This window comes from Ricinus communis, chromosome 1, assembly GCF_019578655.1.
Source record: "Ricinus communis isolate WT05 ecotype wild-type chromosome 1, ASM1957865v1, whole genome shotgun sequence".
NCBI classification, from domain to species: domain Eukaryota; kingdom Viridiplantae; phylum Streptophyta; class Magnoliopsida; order Malpighiales; family Euphorbiaceae; genus Ricinus; species Ricinus communis.
In genome coordinates this window covers 4055751-4072348 of record NC_063256.1, presented here as the reverse complement: position 1 = coordinate 4072348, position 16598 = coordinate 4055751, and the positions used below count along the sequence as shown (strand labels likewise).

The 16598-nt window shown below is 31.7% G+C and overlaps 3 protein-coding genes across 6 annotated transcripts; all 3 read left to right on the top strand.

Annotated features, from left to right (window-relative positions):
- Positions 1-99: 99 nt before the first annotated feature.
- On the top strand, positions 100-1960 carry LOC8281810 (extracellular ribonuclease LE). Its single transcript, XM_002522396.4, has 4 exons — positions 100-283; positions 392-547; positions 1300-1498; positions 1613-1960. The coding sequence occupies exons 1-4, from the start codon at positions 182-184 to the stop codon at positions 1834-1836; spliced, it is 681 nt and encodes a 226-aa protein (XP_002522442.2). The 5' UTR covers positions 100-181; the 3' UTR covers positions 1837-1960.
- A 3248-nt stretch (positions 1961-5208) lies between these two features.
- On the top strand, positions 5209-6781 carry LOC8281811 (ribonuclease 3). The gene is made up of 4 exons (XM_002522397.4): positions 5209-5413; positions 5525-5680; positions 6176-6374; positions 6466-6781. The coding sequence occupies exons 1-4, from the start codon at positions 5312-5314 to the stop codon at positions 6687-6689; spliced, it is 681 nt and encodes a 226-aa protein (XP_002522443.1). The 5' UTR covers positions 5209-5311; the 3' UTR covers positions 6690-6781.
- A 3926-nt stretch (positions 6782-10707) lies between these two features.
- Positions 10708-16426, top strand: LOC8281812 (beta-1,3-galactosyltransferase GALT1). Of its 4 annotated transcripts, none has more exons than XM_048377399.1 (8): positions 10708-11015; positions 12786-13620; positions 13957-14183; positions 14288-14569; positions 14691-14819; positions 14892-15071; positions 15622-15729; positions 15865-16426. In XM_048377399.1, the coding sequence occupies exons 2-8, from the start codon at positions 12861-12863 to the stop codon at positions 16072-16074; spliced, it is 1896 nt and encodes a 631-aa protein (XP_048233356.1). In that variant the 5' UTR covers positions 10708-11015; positions 12786-12860; the 3' UTR covers positions 16075-16426. The 4 variants fall into 4 exon arrangements, with proteins under 4 accessions (XP_048233356.1, XP_015576854.1, XP_002522444.1 ...); XM_015721368.3 differs by having other exon boundaries at positions 12458-13620; XM_002522398.4 differs by having other exon boundaries at positions 10708-11021.
- Positions 16427-16598: the final 172 nt, after the last annotated feature.

The following is a 16598-nucleotide window of genomic DNA, read 5'->3' as shown; positions in this document are numbered from 1 at the left end:
TTTACACACGTAAATAATGATAGACTGATAAGATTGGTAAGCATATGCTGTCTTAGGTACTCTGCATCATAACCTTCCATTTTAGCCTATAAATACAGCTACAAAACTGCATTGTAAAACAACAGTGCAACCTCTGAAACTTGATTACGAGGAAGAGTGGAATTTAAGAAGAAAAAGAAAAATGAGAACCCACAATTCATTCTTGTTCATGCTTTTAGTTGTACTCTACTTATCAGTCCTTTGTGCATCCCAAGACTTTGATTTCTTCTACTTTGTTCAACAGGTAATGTAAATGAGTTACTAGTTAGTTACTACCACTTCGTTGTTGTCTCTTGTAATTAACTCGAGGCTTTGTGTTTGCTCAATATTGTTGATCATTATGCTAATACAGTGGCCAGGATCATACTGTGACACAAAGCAAAGTTGCTGCTATCCAACTACTGGAAAACCAGCAGCTGATTTTGGCATTCATGGACTTTGGCCTAATTACGATGATGGCTCTTACCCATCAAATTGTGATTCTAATAACCCCTTTAATCAAAAGAAGGTACTTGCTCTACTTTATTATTATATTTTGGCTTTTCTTTCCCAACTAAAAAGCATGTGGGCAACAGACATTTGATTATGCGTGAAATGATATGTACTTTAACTTTAAACGCATAGCTAATTTAGTGGAGAATCATATGATATTACTTTTGAATTAAAACCGACTAACTCTAAAGTTGTGCACCAGATTTCACCTCTCATGTTTTAGGAGGGGAAAGAAAAAGAGAAGAGAATATTTCTTTTCTTTTTTCCTTCCTGAAAGGTAACAGTCAACTTTTTGGTCTGTTTTATTCTTTATTAGGTGATGTTTCCATGTCAAAAAGTAGTCTTTTAGCGAAGAAAGCAATCTTGTCTTTGTCATTTCCGCCATTAATTTGGGATCAAGAATTGCTAAAATACATAAATACGAATCTTTTCCTTATACGCATAGTTTTTGAAGAAAAATGTTTCCTTATACGCTGTGACAACTGTGTATGAAAAATGCCTGATACTTTAGTGGATCTTTAGATGCAATGCAACGGTCTGTCAAGAAATCTTTTGCAAGTATGCCCCTCTATTTTAGAGTTCTTCCTGTTTTACCCCCTAATACTTCTTCTACCATTTAGTTAATCTTTTCATTCTAAAGTTGCCTTTTGCGAAGAAGGAAAAAAGAGAAGATATTAATCGTTGCAGCATATTGTATAGTTGCTTTTGCCCTAAAATTTGGGCAAACATACAGAATGCTAATACCCATGTTTTCTTGTAATGCCACAGATTTCAGACCTAACCAGCAGTATGCAAAAGAATTGGCCAACCCTGGCTTGCCCAAGCGGCAATGGAGTTACCTTTTGGACGCATGAATGGGAAAAACATGGTACTTGCTCCGAGTCAATCCTTGATCAACATGGCTACTTCAAGGCAGCTCTTGACTTAAAGAAGCAAATAAACCTCCTCCAGGTCCTTCAGAGTGCAGGTAAAACTTGAAAACTCATCTCAACTGTAGTCCTTAACAACTAAAATTAACTTCAAGCACTTGTTCCTAAGTTTTTTTCTTTTTTAAAAAAAAAAAAAAAACAAAATGTTACAGATATAGTTCCAAATGGGGGAACATACAGCTTGAGCAGCATTAAGAGTGCAATTCAAGAATCAATAGGCTATACACCATGGATCGAGTGCAATTCTGATGCATCAGGAAACAGCCAGCTTTACCAAATTTACTTATGTGTAGACACTTCTGGATCAAACCTTATTGAATGTCCAGTGTTCCCACATGGAAAATGTGGCTCACAAATTGAGTTTCCTTCCTTTTAAAGGAGAATGACAGTTGATTCTTTTACTTTGATTTGTCTTTATTCTCTAATCATCAGTTAATTATGTACTGGTCGCAGTGGCTTGCAATTCAATAAAATCCCTAGAAATTCCGGTTACCAATGAATTTGTGGCCTTTTCTGTGTATTACATATTTTCAAAGAAGAGAAAATAGCATTTAATTTATTTGAAATTATTATTGCCGTACCAATTAAATAGCTTGATTAATACATCTAAAATAATTAAACTTCAGAAGAAAATAGAAAGAAAAGGAAAAGAACTAGAACATACCATGACTAGGGTTGAGAACGGATCGGTTCAATTCGGTTATTTATAAATCACCAGTACCATACCAAATCTTGGTTATTTTAAAATTGAAAGTACCAGTACCGTACCAAACATAAAAGGATCCAATACCGTATTATATCAATTTTACGGTTCAATACAGTTCGGTTCGGTGCTATTTTCGGTTCTAAAAATTTTTAAAAATATAACTTTAATATCATTTTTAATCAAATACATTTAGAGAAAATATGATTACTAACCTAAAAAAAATAGCATGAAAATCTAAATTAAAATTGCAATCACATTCTTGAATAACCTGTTTCGCAATTCATTCATTTGCAAATACAATAATTCATTCAATATTCAAATATAAACCATTAAAATATATATTACTGCAAGCATAAAAATATTTTACAGATGGCAATCATTAAAATAAATAAATTTACAAACTTTATGTAGCACTAAAATATATGTCCAAAATTAGCAAAGGAATGTTATTACCTTCCTTCAAAATTAGCACTCCACATTTAATCTTGGCATAAATGACTCACCAATCTCAGAATCTTGAATAATTTCTACAATAAAAGTAAAAAATTACATCAATAAGACTTAACAACATCAACAATAAACAAACATATGTAAGAAGTAAAGAAATTTTACCTGACTCTATACTTTCAATATCCTCTATTGATTCTTCTAGTTGGATAGGTTTATTTGAACTTCTAAGCCAATCTTGACAACAAATGAGGACCTCCGCTGTTGTAGGAAGTAAAGAACTTCTATATTGTTAAAAGATGTTTTGACAATTTTTTTCTCAAGTTTTGTTTGATCCTTTTCAAAAAATAAAATAAAATTTATAAATATAATTTAATATTTTTTTTATGTTTTAATATTAAATTATAATATTTTAAAAGTTAATAAATTAATTATTTCTAAATATTTAATTTTTTAAGTTTTATTAGTATAATAATATAAAAATTATTTTTAAAATATTTATTTCTTAATTTTAATATTTATATAAATTAATACTTTTAGTATAATTAATATTATTATTCTTAAAATAAAAATATTATATAATTAAAAATTAATTTATTAATAAATATAGTGTAAATAATATTATATTTATATAATAATATCTTTTATAATTTTTACTAATTTATATAATTTTTATTAAATTAAATAATTTTTTAATTAACTTGTCAAAAATTTCTAGATAGTAAATAAATTTTAAATCTAATATTATCGTATGTATACTAGATTACTAGTATCAATATACTATATGACATATTAATATATATAACTTAGATTTTTTATAGATTATAAAGTATATTATAATATTATAGTTATTTTTAATATGTATTATTTTTTATATTTCGATAACAATTGCTTGAATTATATAAATGATAAATATAAAATAATTTTTTATAGAGTATATGTATTATTTTTTTAATATATGTATTTTTTATATAATATAAATAATTATTTATAAATATATATAAAAAATTCGGTTCTACGGTTTGGTCCGGATCGACAAGACGGATCGGTTTTGGTACTACATTCAGACAGCTTTTACTAAAGAACCGATTATATCGTAATAGTAAAAAAATTTGAATCGGTTCAATTCGGTTATAAATTTTTTTTGGTTTTTTCGGTTCTGGTACTTTTCGGTACGGTTATTCGGTTTGGGCGAAAATCACCGAGATTCATGCTCAGCCCTAACCATGACCATGTTCACATGCTGATTTAGAGCGATTCAAGGGATGATGTTTCCTCTATGAATTTTATATTAGGATGTTAAGATATGATTGTTTTTAATTATCGACATTAATAATTTTTCTCAATTAAAGAAGATTTGAATTATTTTTTTAATAATTTTTGTATTAAATAGATTTGATATTTTTATCTAGGTCACCTATACAACAAATCGATAGATGATTGTCGCATATTGATTAATTTTAAATAATAAAATTTGTGTCAATCATCCAATACTAAAATATAAAATACTTATATATACGTGTGATTTTCTTATTAATTGTAATATATATATATACTAATTATTGTTAAATAATTATATTTAATAATATAAACAACTCATTCAAAAGGAATAAGTTCATCCGAGATGTGTCGGTGAAGTACTAAGAAACTCATCAAAAGATGAAGTCAAAATTAGAAGAATAAAATTATAGATTAAGCAAATAGTTGAGGCCTGGAAGTGGTAGGTAATGCGTATAAATAAGTTTTATAAGTCTTGGACGGTACGTCAATATGTCTCTTTTTCTATTCAATTTTAATTTCGAAAGCAAAAGATAGCAGTAGCATTTTTATATCGTGGGGATAATGAAATTATTTTATTTAAATTTCATCAGTTTTCTACGCATATATATGTCTACTTTAAATTGGACAACTTAAAGCAGAATTGAATATGTGTAAGATAAGAGAGTTCAATTAATTTACTTGGATCATAATCTAAACGCCACTTATGTGCATTAACTCTACCTTTTGATTTATTTAAGTTAGCGATGCCATGTGTCCATGTTTCAGGCTTTTGATGCAAAAGGAGTATTCAACTTTCTTTTTTCAAATAAAAACATCTACTGTACAGTATTAATATTCTCATTTTATTATGGATAACAAAATATTTCAATTATTTACATGTACAACGGTTTAGATTAATGCAAATTTTGATTTATATAAAAAAAATAATATATTTATAATTTCATAATTATTTTATGAAGTGAATAACTCTGATATAAGTTTCACTTATACACTATAATAAATATGAAAATAATATATATTTTAATATTGAATAATCAATTTTATTATTTAAAATTAATCGATATTTATTAGTTATTTATTGATTTAATATAAAAGTGAAAGGTAAAATTTTTTTTTGTTAGTGTGACTCATCCAATAATAAAATATCATAGATAGGAGATGGCCAAGAAAAATAATAAGTTAGTTATACATAAAATAAAATATCATGAAAAGGCCAGTGTTCACGCAAACATGTAATAATATAAAGAGATTCAGAGGCATATTCTGTTCATAACCTTTCTAATTTGGCTATAAATTCATATCAGAAGTAACCCCACTTCATCCTTTCAATCCCATACGTTTCATAGGAAACCAACTGTATAAAAAGTTTGCTGCGTGTAAAAAAAAAAAAAAAGGAAACAAAAGTCATTTATTAAAGATGAAACAGAACTTTTCAATCCTTTTCAAGCTTTTGACAATACAATGTCTTTCAGTTGTTTGCCTTTGTCAAGATTTTGATTTCTTCTACTTCGTCCAACAGGTTAGTTGATATGTTTTCTTATTGTGGATGTCCATATTAATTATCATATCCATATGTGTTTTCTTTCTTGCAATTTTGATGATGGAATGAAACGGAATGATATGTATACAGTGGCCAGGATCATACTGCGACACAAGGCACAGTTGCTGCTATCCAAAGACAGGGAAACCTGCAGCAGATTTTGGGATTCATGGGCTTTGGCCAAATTATAAGGATGGAGGCTACCCATCAAACTGTAATCCTGACAGTGAATATGATAAATCTCAGGTACTTAAAGCTTTAATTCTTTCATCTTATTACAGACCACATCCAGTTCTTGTTTGAAACTTCAAAATTGAATGTATGTACAATTGTTACATATTGGAGGCAGTCCATGCCTGGTTTTAATTAAAGAATATTTTGGCTTAGTAGTACTCTTGACTAATGTTTTTATCTCTTGAGATAAGGATAATGTTGGATTAAGAATCTTTCAGCAACTTGTTAATTCTAACATATATCTATTGTCATGGTAATTGGTGCGTGATAAAATTAAGCAACTTGTTCCATCTCCCACTATTCATTTCCCTAATATTGTGAACAAGTATTTTATGTCTGATAACGTTAAGAGTTCATTCATTTCTTTTCTTCAAAAGTTAAAAAATGTCTGAAGTGAAAGTAGAAAATCTTACAGTTAGTTTATCCGTTCAGTTTAATGTTCCAGTACTGTTTTTTTTCTTATTTAATATATTTTCCTTCTCTATATCATATATCATATGATGTTAGATCTCAGACTTGACAAGCAGTCTGCAAAAGGATTGGCCAACACTATCATGCCCCAGCGGGGATGGTAACAAGTTCTGGTCACATGAATGGATAAAGCACGGAACCTGCTCCGAATCTGAACTCGACCAGCACGATTACTTCGAAGCAGCATTGAAGCTGAAGGAGAAAGTAAACCTGCTCCAAGCTCTCAAGGATGCAGGTATCCCTTTTTAATTATTATTAGTCAATCTCTGTCTGGAGTTTTAAAACTTCATAACCTTTCCAGTTCTAAAAGTCGACGTTGCTAACAGGAATCAAACCAGACGATGAATTTTATGAACTAAGCAGCATCGAAGAAGCCATTAAAGAAGCAACTGGATATACTCCAGGCATAGAATGTAATGTGGATGGATCAAGAAATAGCCAGCTCTTCCAAGTTTATCTGTGTGTGGACACTTCTGGGTCGGAGATCATTGAATGCCCAGTGCTACCAAGGGGGAGATGCGCGTCTCGAGTCCAATTTCCTAAGTTTTAGATGTGTAAAACATTGCCACCTTATTTAATCTCTTGTATTAAACTGTTTACTAATTCATTGCTCCGTTGGCAATAAAATGGAAATTTTTGTTATCTGTGTATTATTAGGACTGAAAATAATGTTTTTAGGGGCTAATTGTGAAGCCATAATTGAAATTTTTTTAATTAATGGCTTAAAATGCAAAGTGATTTACAGTAAACAAATTTATCTCTGTAGGTGAAAAGGAAATTGGTGAAAGTAAAACTAATTGAACAAACACCTGAGAGAAAATGTAAGAATTTACTTGAGATTCAGTTCATGTTACATGAATAGAGAATTTGACTACACGGCGAGTAGACTCATTTATAGGCTCTAGGATCCATTCGGTATATGTTCGAAAAATTTCAGCCCAGCCCGAATCTTGAACACTTCTGTTTTCCTTTTCTTTGTTGACCAGATGAACAGCTGTAATTGTAGGGAGGATAGATAGGGAAAAACCGAAAAAGAAATCTTTTTATTGAGAGAAAGAATCCATAATTGTGCATACGGCAGATAGTAAACCATTATACAATCTCCAATATTTTGGGCTCAAAACTTATTGTTTTGTCGATAACAACAGCGCACCCGCATCTCTTGAAAATTTGATGTGCCACCTTCTCTAAAAACCACCATGAAAGTGTACTTCCATTTCTTTTTCCCCATTAGCTTTTAGAAATGCCTCTACTCTTATAGTAATATTCCGAATTTCTCTTGTTAGTCCCATAATATTTTCTTTTTATATTTTTAGTTTTCACATCTTATTTGTTCATTCTTGCTAAATAATTCTATGGTCTTTATTCATTTAAGTATCTTATAGACAGATACGTGAAGTGGAAGAAGAAGAGCGAGCATTGCTCACGTTAACAAATTTGGAGGAAAAATAAATGCTCCCTTCAATAAGTGATTTATTTATCAAGCAAGTCAGAACCAGAAGCAAAACAAACTTTGTTGCTTTTACTTCAAAGAAAATACTCCTATTATCTCTTCAGTTTAAGGATAACATATTCCTTAATCTTTTTCAATTATACGTTTACACTTGCACTTTGTTCTCTAATTCTACTTAGTAACTTTTAATCTTCCATCCTTCTACAAGGCAAGCTTAGAGTGTGTCTCTAACTTATGCTGTTATATGGAAGCAGCACAAACTCGAGAAAGTTTCTCCCAAAATAAAATAGTTTTGGAGAAGTCACAAGTGGAAAAGAGATGATCTAACACTTTCTCTAAGCTAATTGACCACGTACAACACAAAGCTCATCTGCCACTGTCTTTCATATGACAAGTTTTTTCTTAATTCTGAGTTTGCCATTTAAGGCTGATTAAGCAATAAAACTATGCCTAGGGATATTAAACGGACCCCAAACTAGTAGTGCTTCTGGGTCTAAGTAATTCTCAAGCAACATGATATAGATACCAAACCCTTCTTCTTATTCTAACAGATTTAATCTTTATGTAAATCATAAATATTGTTAATTCGCTTTCACACACACATAATTTGAAAAGTAATTCCATTTGAGGAAATTTCTTGTTACAAATTTAATCAATATTTCTTTGTCTAGGTTCTAGAACTACCTTGACTCGGTGAATTCAAAGTTTTTCCTTCATGTGACTTTGAACATTGGTTGACAAAGAAAGGGAGCACCTTTGCTTACCAACTGGGCAGATTTCATGAGATAAGAAGCAAATTATGAAACAAATATTGCAAAAGATAAATAAAAGTACATAACTTTCAAAACAAGCATTCATCAATCAGCAAAGAGGTCTTGATTGAAATGTATAAATAACAAATAAAATTAAAACACAAGTAAAGACAAAACCCAACATCTTTTTAATTTGCCCAACTATATATGAGACTTTGTCGCTAAATTGTAGACTCATCAAGACTTTTATATGAATAATATTACACATTACAACTACAAATCAGGCTCTTCATTTTTTGTTTCAGAGTTAGGTATTGATCCAAGGTGGTTGGAATACAGGTCTGTCTTTTGCTAGTCTCTATATAATTTTATTTTATTTTTTATAGTAAAAAAGTGAAATTAATTGAACTGCTGAGAAAAGGAAAGGGATTGCTTGTTTTTCATGTCAAGCTCAAAGGGTCGAACCGTCAAGTGTGTACGCCACGCATCTTGTGTATGGACATTTATGAGTCGAGTCTTAATGGTCACTTAGATGAGAAGTGTGTTTGCATGTACTAATCACTCTTACATTTCAATTCCTTTCTTCCCTAAACAACTGGACCACTTATTAGGAGCCATTAAATTCCTTATTATTTCTTAAGGAAAAAAAGAAAGAAAGAATAATATGATAAAATTTAAATAAAATCATTGGGGGGGCAATCTTGCTCTCGAAGTCAATTTTTAATATTTTAGAGTTAGGCAGTTGGATGTGTTGTCTTTTTCAAGCTCAGTTTTTCTTAGTATATTAATTAAATATCTTAGCATATTAAAAATGTTAAATAAGTAAATTACAGGAAGCTATCATGATTTCTATTATAATATTATAATTAAAGCTGTCAACAACACGCTCATTTTGTCACAAGAAATTAAATTTCTTTTTACCATATGAAAAGTGTTAAAGAAAGCTAGCTCCATGATTTTAACTGTCCATTAACCAAATCTCAATAAATTAATTGCTAGAAAGAGTAAAAAGAGCTATATAATAATAATAATAATAATAATAATAATAATAATAATAATATGTTATTACCATCATAATAACCCAACTGTTCCAAGTGGCCTCCTATAAATAATCTTTCTGTTCCATGCAGAGTTACAATTTCTTTTTTTATTGCGTTAAAATATGAAACGCTGTATTTTACTTTATAAAATAAATATAGGTAATTGGCCAATTGGATTCCCTCCAATTCTCTTATTATCCTCTCCACATCCACGTTTTTACCTTTCGATGATTTTAGGTATTTTGCATCGAAGGCCATTCATTTGTGTTATTATCCTCTTAAGTTCTATTTTTGTAATTTCAAAAATTTATCGGGCAGGCCTTGAGATTGTCTCGTTCTCTTCACAAGTTCCACTTACCATGTCTTTATTTCCTTTTGGTACTTCCAAAGTTCAAACTATGCCATCCTTCAATTTGTCTTTATTTTTATTTTCTTATTGGAACAATATGATTATTTTACATATATATGCATTTTTAATTCTTTAAATGTTGGCCTCAAACTATTTTGAAATAGTTTACGAGCGCATTTCTTGTATTAATTTAATACATTTTTAAAAAGATTTTACTTCTTTAATATTGTGAATTCCAAAATAATAATAAAAGAAAAATAAGAAAGGAAAATAGAAAAATTTAAAAAAATAAAAAAAATTTAATCGTGTTTCACGAGAGAAAAGCCACTTTAGAATGCCTTTATATATTCTATCAAGCTTTATATTTTTATATTATCATTTCAAAATGTCATTTTGATTATTATTTTATCCTTTTATATATATATATATATTTTAATTTTATATATTTACCAGATTTCAAATAGGAAACTTTATTATTAACTACAAAGAACAAAAAATATAGATGATCATTTTTTCCATATTTAGATAAGAGAAAGAACCAAAAGATAAAAAGAATTTATCTTTTCTTTTCAAAAGATTCTATCTAAAAATCAAGTTATAATAGTCTTTACTATCATTGTTTATCTTATTAAATAAGGAATAAGTTAGAAAATGTTTAAAATTATAAAAAAATTATTTTTATTATAATTTTTCACTAAATGAGAAAATAAAATTATTCTTTAGAAAACTATATTTCTACTTTATTTTCAAAAAAAAAAGGAATAAAAAATTAAGGAGTGTAAAGTGTGTTTGATAATAACTTCAAAAAGGAAATATAATGTGCATTAAAAAGGAGGAAAAGCCACGTGGAAAATGACATGAATAGTGTCAAATAAAGCGGCAATATGTGATTGGTCATTTCAGTCAGTCAGTCCATAACCAGACCGGACAATTAATTGATGACTGACTCCAAATAAACGGACATTGTCAAAAACACAACAGCGCCACTCTCTCTCTCTCTCGCCTTTTTTTTTTTTTTCTTTTTCTTTAATACTTATATTTTTCTTTGTTGTTTAAGATTTTCTACGGAGTTTACTAGTCTACAGATTATAATAATAATGATAATACTACGCAACAAACAGTTTTCTCTTTTCTCCTTCTAATTTTCCAATTCCCACCGTTCAAGCACAAGTTCAAAACCCAAACACGCACAGATCCGAACATACGATACAAACTATATTCTTCTTCTTCTTCTTGTAACAAGTACCATTTTCTCTCTCACTTTCTCTTCTTCAAGATTCAGGTACAGGTCAGTTCTCTTTGCTTTCTGTTAGTTTTTTTTTTCCACTTCTATTTTTGTAGTGTTCTTCTAGCAGTTAATTAATATAACTGCTTATGCGTTTATTTTATTTTTTGTTTTGTTTTTGGTTTCATTATTTTAGAGCTTAATTCAACTTTTTTTCTTTCTTTTCCATTGTTTGTACCAATTGTTCGGTTAAGTTTGGATTCGGTTCAACTTTGCTTGGATCTATCTCTTTCTGTTTGTTAACAGTTTGTTGCTCTTCAATGTATGTCAAATTTGTGTTTGGCTTCTAAGAAGATTGAGCACTGCACTTTACTCTTCTTTTCCCTTTTTCTTTTTTAATAATTATTTGAGATTACCAAACTTCTCAGCTGATAGCATGCTATTCCTGCATCCATCTGGTGCTTGATTATTATTTTTTTTTTTTTTGATTGTTTGGTGTATATTATTTGTTGCCGTGTCAAAGGTGGCGTATTCACTTCATTATTCTGGTCAAGGATGTACCAAGGCGTTATAAGTTTCCTCATCATGAAATTAGCACAGAAGGAAAAAAGTCAAAAAAAATAAATAAATAAATAAAGGAATTTCGCGTTGATTTTTATGGAAAATAATGAAACAGAAATTAAAAAAGAAATGAAGTCTTTGACAAATTTTGTATTGTTTGAATTCTTTTTTCTTTTAGAGTAATTAATAATATAGTTTTTAGTAATCAACCATTTTATTTTGTTAATGATAAAGTGGACCGTATCCTGTTAGTTTTGGTGATCTAACTTATGTTTGCCCTCTTAAACTATTGGTGTGCGCGTCTTCTAATTGATGAAGTCGTCTCATAACTTTATTATTTTTCTGTAACATATGTAGCTTTGGTGTGCTTTTTTGGTGACATATGGAAGCAATACAACCATTGAAAGCGGATAATAATTTAATCAGTGTCTTCTAATTTGACCCATTAGCTCCGGCCTAGATGGGACATTGACTATATAGTATATAGACTTAATTATTGTATACGATGAACTTCATGGGAAAAATAAATGTTATTTTGGATGTTTTTCTCTTTTGGAAATTGTTAGTAGCAAAGGTATGGTCAACGTTGAAGTTTCAGTTGCAAATGAAATTGTGATTAGTGTTGTTTAATTGATGGTCTTTACAAATGGTTCGTGATCCAATGCTTCCCTTTTTTGTGGTGAAGAAACTGGAGTTAAAACTAGTCAATTCAAGAAATTGATGCATTTAGTTACACTTACACTCATCTCTGTAAGTGTAACTATACTGCATTAATACTGGTGTTGATTTATGTATGCGTTAGCATCATTAGTTTCACTCATTAGTTTATTTTATTCTTTACATCGTTTTCATTGATCATTCAATGTACCTTGAGCTTTTTTTAATCTTTAGCTATGCACATGCAATGTTTTAGAAATTTTTGGAAAATCTTGTTTCAGCTCGGCAGTGTCGCATGCGACATTTATATGAAGAAGTGACGCAGTGGAGTGGCATTGAGTTACTTACTATGTGAACTGTTATACACAGCAAGAGCTTACTTTCAGAGCTTGATAGTTGGCTCTGTCGGATAGCTGACTGAGAAACGGGGATTTGATCCTTTGTTCTCCACTTCAGTTCTCATCATTTCCAGATCTGAAGATTTAAACTTTTCTTTATTGGAAGTGTTCATCTTTTTTTTTTTATTTTTTAAAGCATGTCAGCCAGTGGACTTTCTGTACAAAAATAGTTATTAAAAGATTTGTTCACTATTCACATGATAATCAACAGTTGGTGGATCTTGGTTTCCTTCCACTCGGTCAGAACAGAAATCAGAATCCCATTTTCTGATGTTTCTTGAGAATAATGAAAATGAAGAGATGGTACGGCGGTGTTCTGATTGCATCCTTGTTTATGTTGCTGATCCTGAGATATAGTCTTATGAAAAATCCTATTGGAGATAGTTATCTGATGAATGCCTTCTCCAATGGTACTAATCCTCTTCAATGGGTGCAATCTACACTTCCTCCTACAGTTAAAATTCCAGAGAATTCTGCTAAAGTGATTTCCACTGAGACCATCGTCTTCAGTTTGTTTGCTCAGAGGAATATTTCCAATGAAGAACAAGTATCTTTGCAGACATGGAATCTACTGAAACACTTGATAGATCAAGCTCATCTTTTACCCAATGGAGTAGAGGCCATTAAGGAAGCTGGGAGTGCATGGAATAACCTTATGGCTTCAATCGAAGAGGAAAGACATGGTTACACAAATGAAAGTAGTAGAGCAAGAGAGAAACAATGTCCACATTTCCTTAACAAAGTGAATGCCACAGCCGTCAAGAGTAGTGGTTTTAAGTTGCGGCTTCCTTGTGGACTGACTCAGGGTTCTTCAATAACAATTATAGGCATTCCAGATGGTCTTCTTGGCAATTTTAGGATTGAGTTAACTGGGGAAGCACTTCCTGGGGAGCCTGATCCACCCATAATTTTGCATTACAATGTTAGGCTTCATGGTGATAAAATAACTGAGGATCCAGTTATAGTTCAAAATACATGGACTGTAGCACATGATTGGGGCGATGAGGAGCGTTGCCCATCTCCTACTCCTGAAAAGAATAAGAAAGGTAAAGATGAAAGCTGCATTTTTGTTCTTGATTAAACATAAATTGACAGTGTATGCTTGTAGTTTTTGTGTGTATCTCTTTAAGACGATACTACTTCAAATCCCCTTGATAGCAACTGGGATCGATTTCGAGCCACTGCATGTCTGTAATTGCTTTTTTTTTTTTTTTCTTTTCTGTTTTAGGAGTTTTGCAAGAGTTTTAATTACTGATATGTTGAAGGTGCAATTATTCACCTATAGCTTGTTTCTTTCGAATTTTTTCTGCATCATGTGTTTATCTTATAACCAAATTTTTGCTCCAACAAGTGGTGATAACTTAATTTGTTTTGTATGCCAGTGGATGACTTGGATCAATGTAACAACATAGTGGGTAGAAATGATACTCGTGCTATCAGGCATTCTGAAGGTGCAAGGAGCTCTGCCATGGTGCAGGAAGGATTTAAGAACAGAAGATACTTTCCTTTTAGGCAAGGTTATTTATCTGTTGCAACACTTAGAGTAGGAACAGAGGGAATCCAGACAACAGTTGATGGAAAGCACATAACATCTTTTGCATATCGCGAAGTACTTTCTTGACTTTGTTGTTTGTGTTATTTATACACTTTTTCTTGTATAGAGTAGTCAGGTTCTTTGAATTTATTTTCTCTCTTGGTTTCTTGTCCATTCAGACCTTGGAGCCATGGCTGGTTAGTGAAGTTAGGATATCTGGAGACTTGAAGCTAATTTCGGCTGTGGCTAGTGGTCTGCCCACGTCAGAGGAGCTGGAACATGCAATTGACTTAGAGGCACTCAAATCAGTTCCTCTCTCTGCCAAAAGACCACCACATCTCTTTGTTGGTGTTTTTTCCACAGCCAACAATTTTAAACGCAGGATGGCTGTTCGAAGAACTTGGATGCAGTATGCTGCAGTCCGGGCAGGGACTGCAGCTGTGCGCTTCTTTGTTGGTTTGGTGAGCTTTCACTAGCACCTTTTTAAGCCAGTAAAATGTAAAAAAAAAAAAAAAAAAAGAAATTAGTGCAAAAGAACAGGCTTGTTTGCTAGGTCGCTTACAATTTTGAGGTGTATTGCAGCATAAAAATCAATTAGTCAATGAGGAACTCTGGAATGAAGCTCGAACATATGGAGATATACAGCTGATGCCTTTTGTTGACTATTACAACCTTATCACCTGGAAAACTTTGGCTATTTGCATGTTTGGGGTAAACTCTGCTCTGTTCTTTAGACATATGGATGCCTGAACAATTGTTTTACTCACCTCTTCTCCTAAACAGACAGAAGTTGCATCTGCGAAATATGTCATGAAGACTGATGATGATGCATTTGTTAGAGTGGATGAAGTGTTAGCTTCTTTGAAGAGGACTAAAGTGAATCACGGACTGCTTTATGGACTCATAAATTCAGATTCTCAACCTCATCGAAATCCTGACAGCAAATGGTATATTAGTCTTGAGGTAATTAATTCTCTAGTCTTGAATCAAGAAAAAGAAACGCTCTAGTTTTGATTGTATCTACTTGTGAAAGGCTCACATATTATTTTCTGATGCCTTTTGATGGATGTAATTAAAATGAGCTCACACCTAGTAGGCTCTTAGTCAATGGGTTCTAGAAGTGAGGATTTAGATGGTTTAAGGTTCTACTATTTGTGATTGAAATTGCTGCTCTAGTATTTGGAACCTCCACTCTTGTGGTTGCAAATTCAAAACTTTCCCCTAGATGTATATTGTCAAAATTTGGCTGATCAATCAGAATGAACATGGGAATGGGTCACTGATTTCACAAGTGGAGATGTTAAAAGCAGATACAGCCCTGCAGAGAAAACTGCGCAAATCTTTTGGGGTAAATGGGAGCAGGACCCTCGAGTTTAAGGGTGCTTTAATTTCTAGTTTATAAAAATACATGCTAAATACCTCCTTTCTTTGTGCCCCTGATTCTGACTCTATGATAAGTAATTTGTCTATTCCTCATCACTTATCTATCCTTTATTATCCCTTGCTATAAAAGGAATGGTCTGAAGAGAATTACCCTCCGTGGGCACATGGTCCTGGTTACGTGGTGTCTCAAGATGTAGCAAAGGAAGTTTACCGGAGATACAAAGAAGGTCGTTTAAAGGTATAATACTAGTTGTATATTTTTCTCTTTCCACTTGTAGTTCCCTCTCTCTATATATAGTAGAAGGTGTTTCATTACGCTACGAAACAAATGCACTAAAATTTTCTGTTTGAAATTTTATGATCAAAATTGCAGATATTTAAGCTAGAAGATGTTGCGATGGGCATCTGGATAGCCGAGATGAAGAAGGAAGGTTTAGCAGTTAGTTATGTGAAGGATGAGAAGATCCATAATGAAGGGTGCAGCGATGGTTATACTGTTGCTCATTATCAAGGTCCCAGGGAGATGCTTTGCCTATGGCAGAAACTTCAAGACGGAATTGGTGCTAAATGCTGTGGTGACTGATAAGCATAGTTCACATCCAGGGTCTCCCTCAACCTCATGCCCGAAATGCCTAATGTTTCTAACCAGTTTTGGAATTATCCTGACCAGGATTGAGCGGATATAGATTTTTTGAGAAGATAGTCGGGCATTTTACTTCTATTAGAGTAGGTGTTACCACTGTATTGTATATCTATACCATACATATCATCAGGGTCATTACATCGCACTGACTTTGAGTGATGTGGCATGTAGGAGATAGTGCCATGTATAGGATCTATCTAATAGGTTATACAGATCAATATGATGATTAATTCTTTTTATCTAAAATACTATTCTTTTAATCCAACATGCTATTCTTTTTTATCTTCTCAAATCTCATTCTCTGCTTCTGATTTAATTTTCTGCCTTGCTAGTCTTGTTTTTGTTGTGCAAATTCTAGATACATGTAATTGATTCAAGAGTCGACTCAAAATAGGACCAGGATTTTTAACTTCAAATGTTTTATCAATAAGTGGACCAGCTTGTAAATGCCATGGTCAGTATCA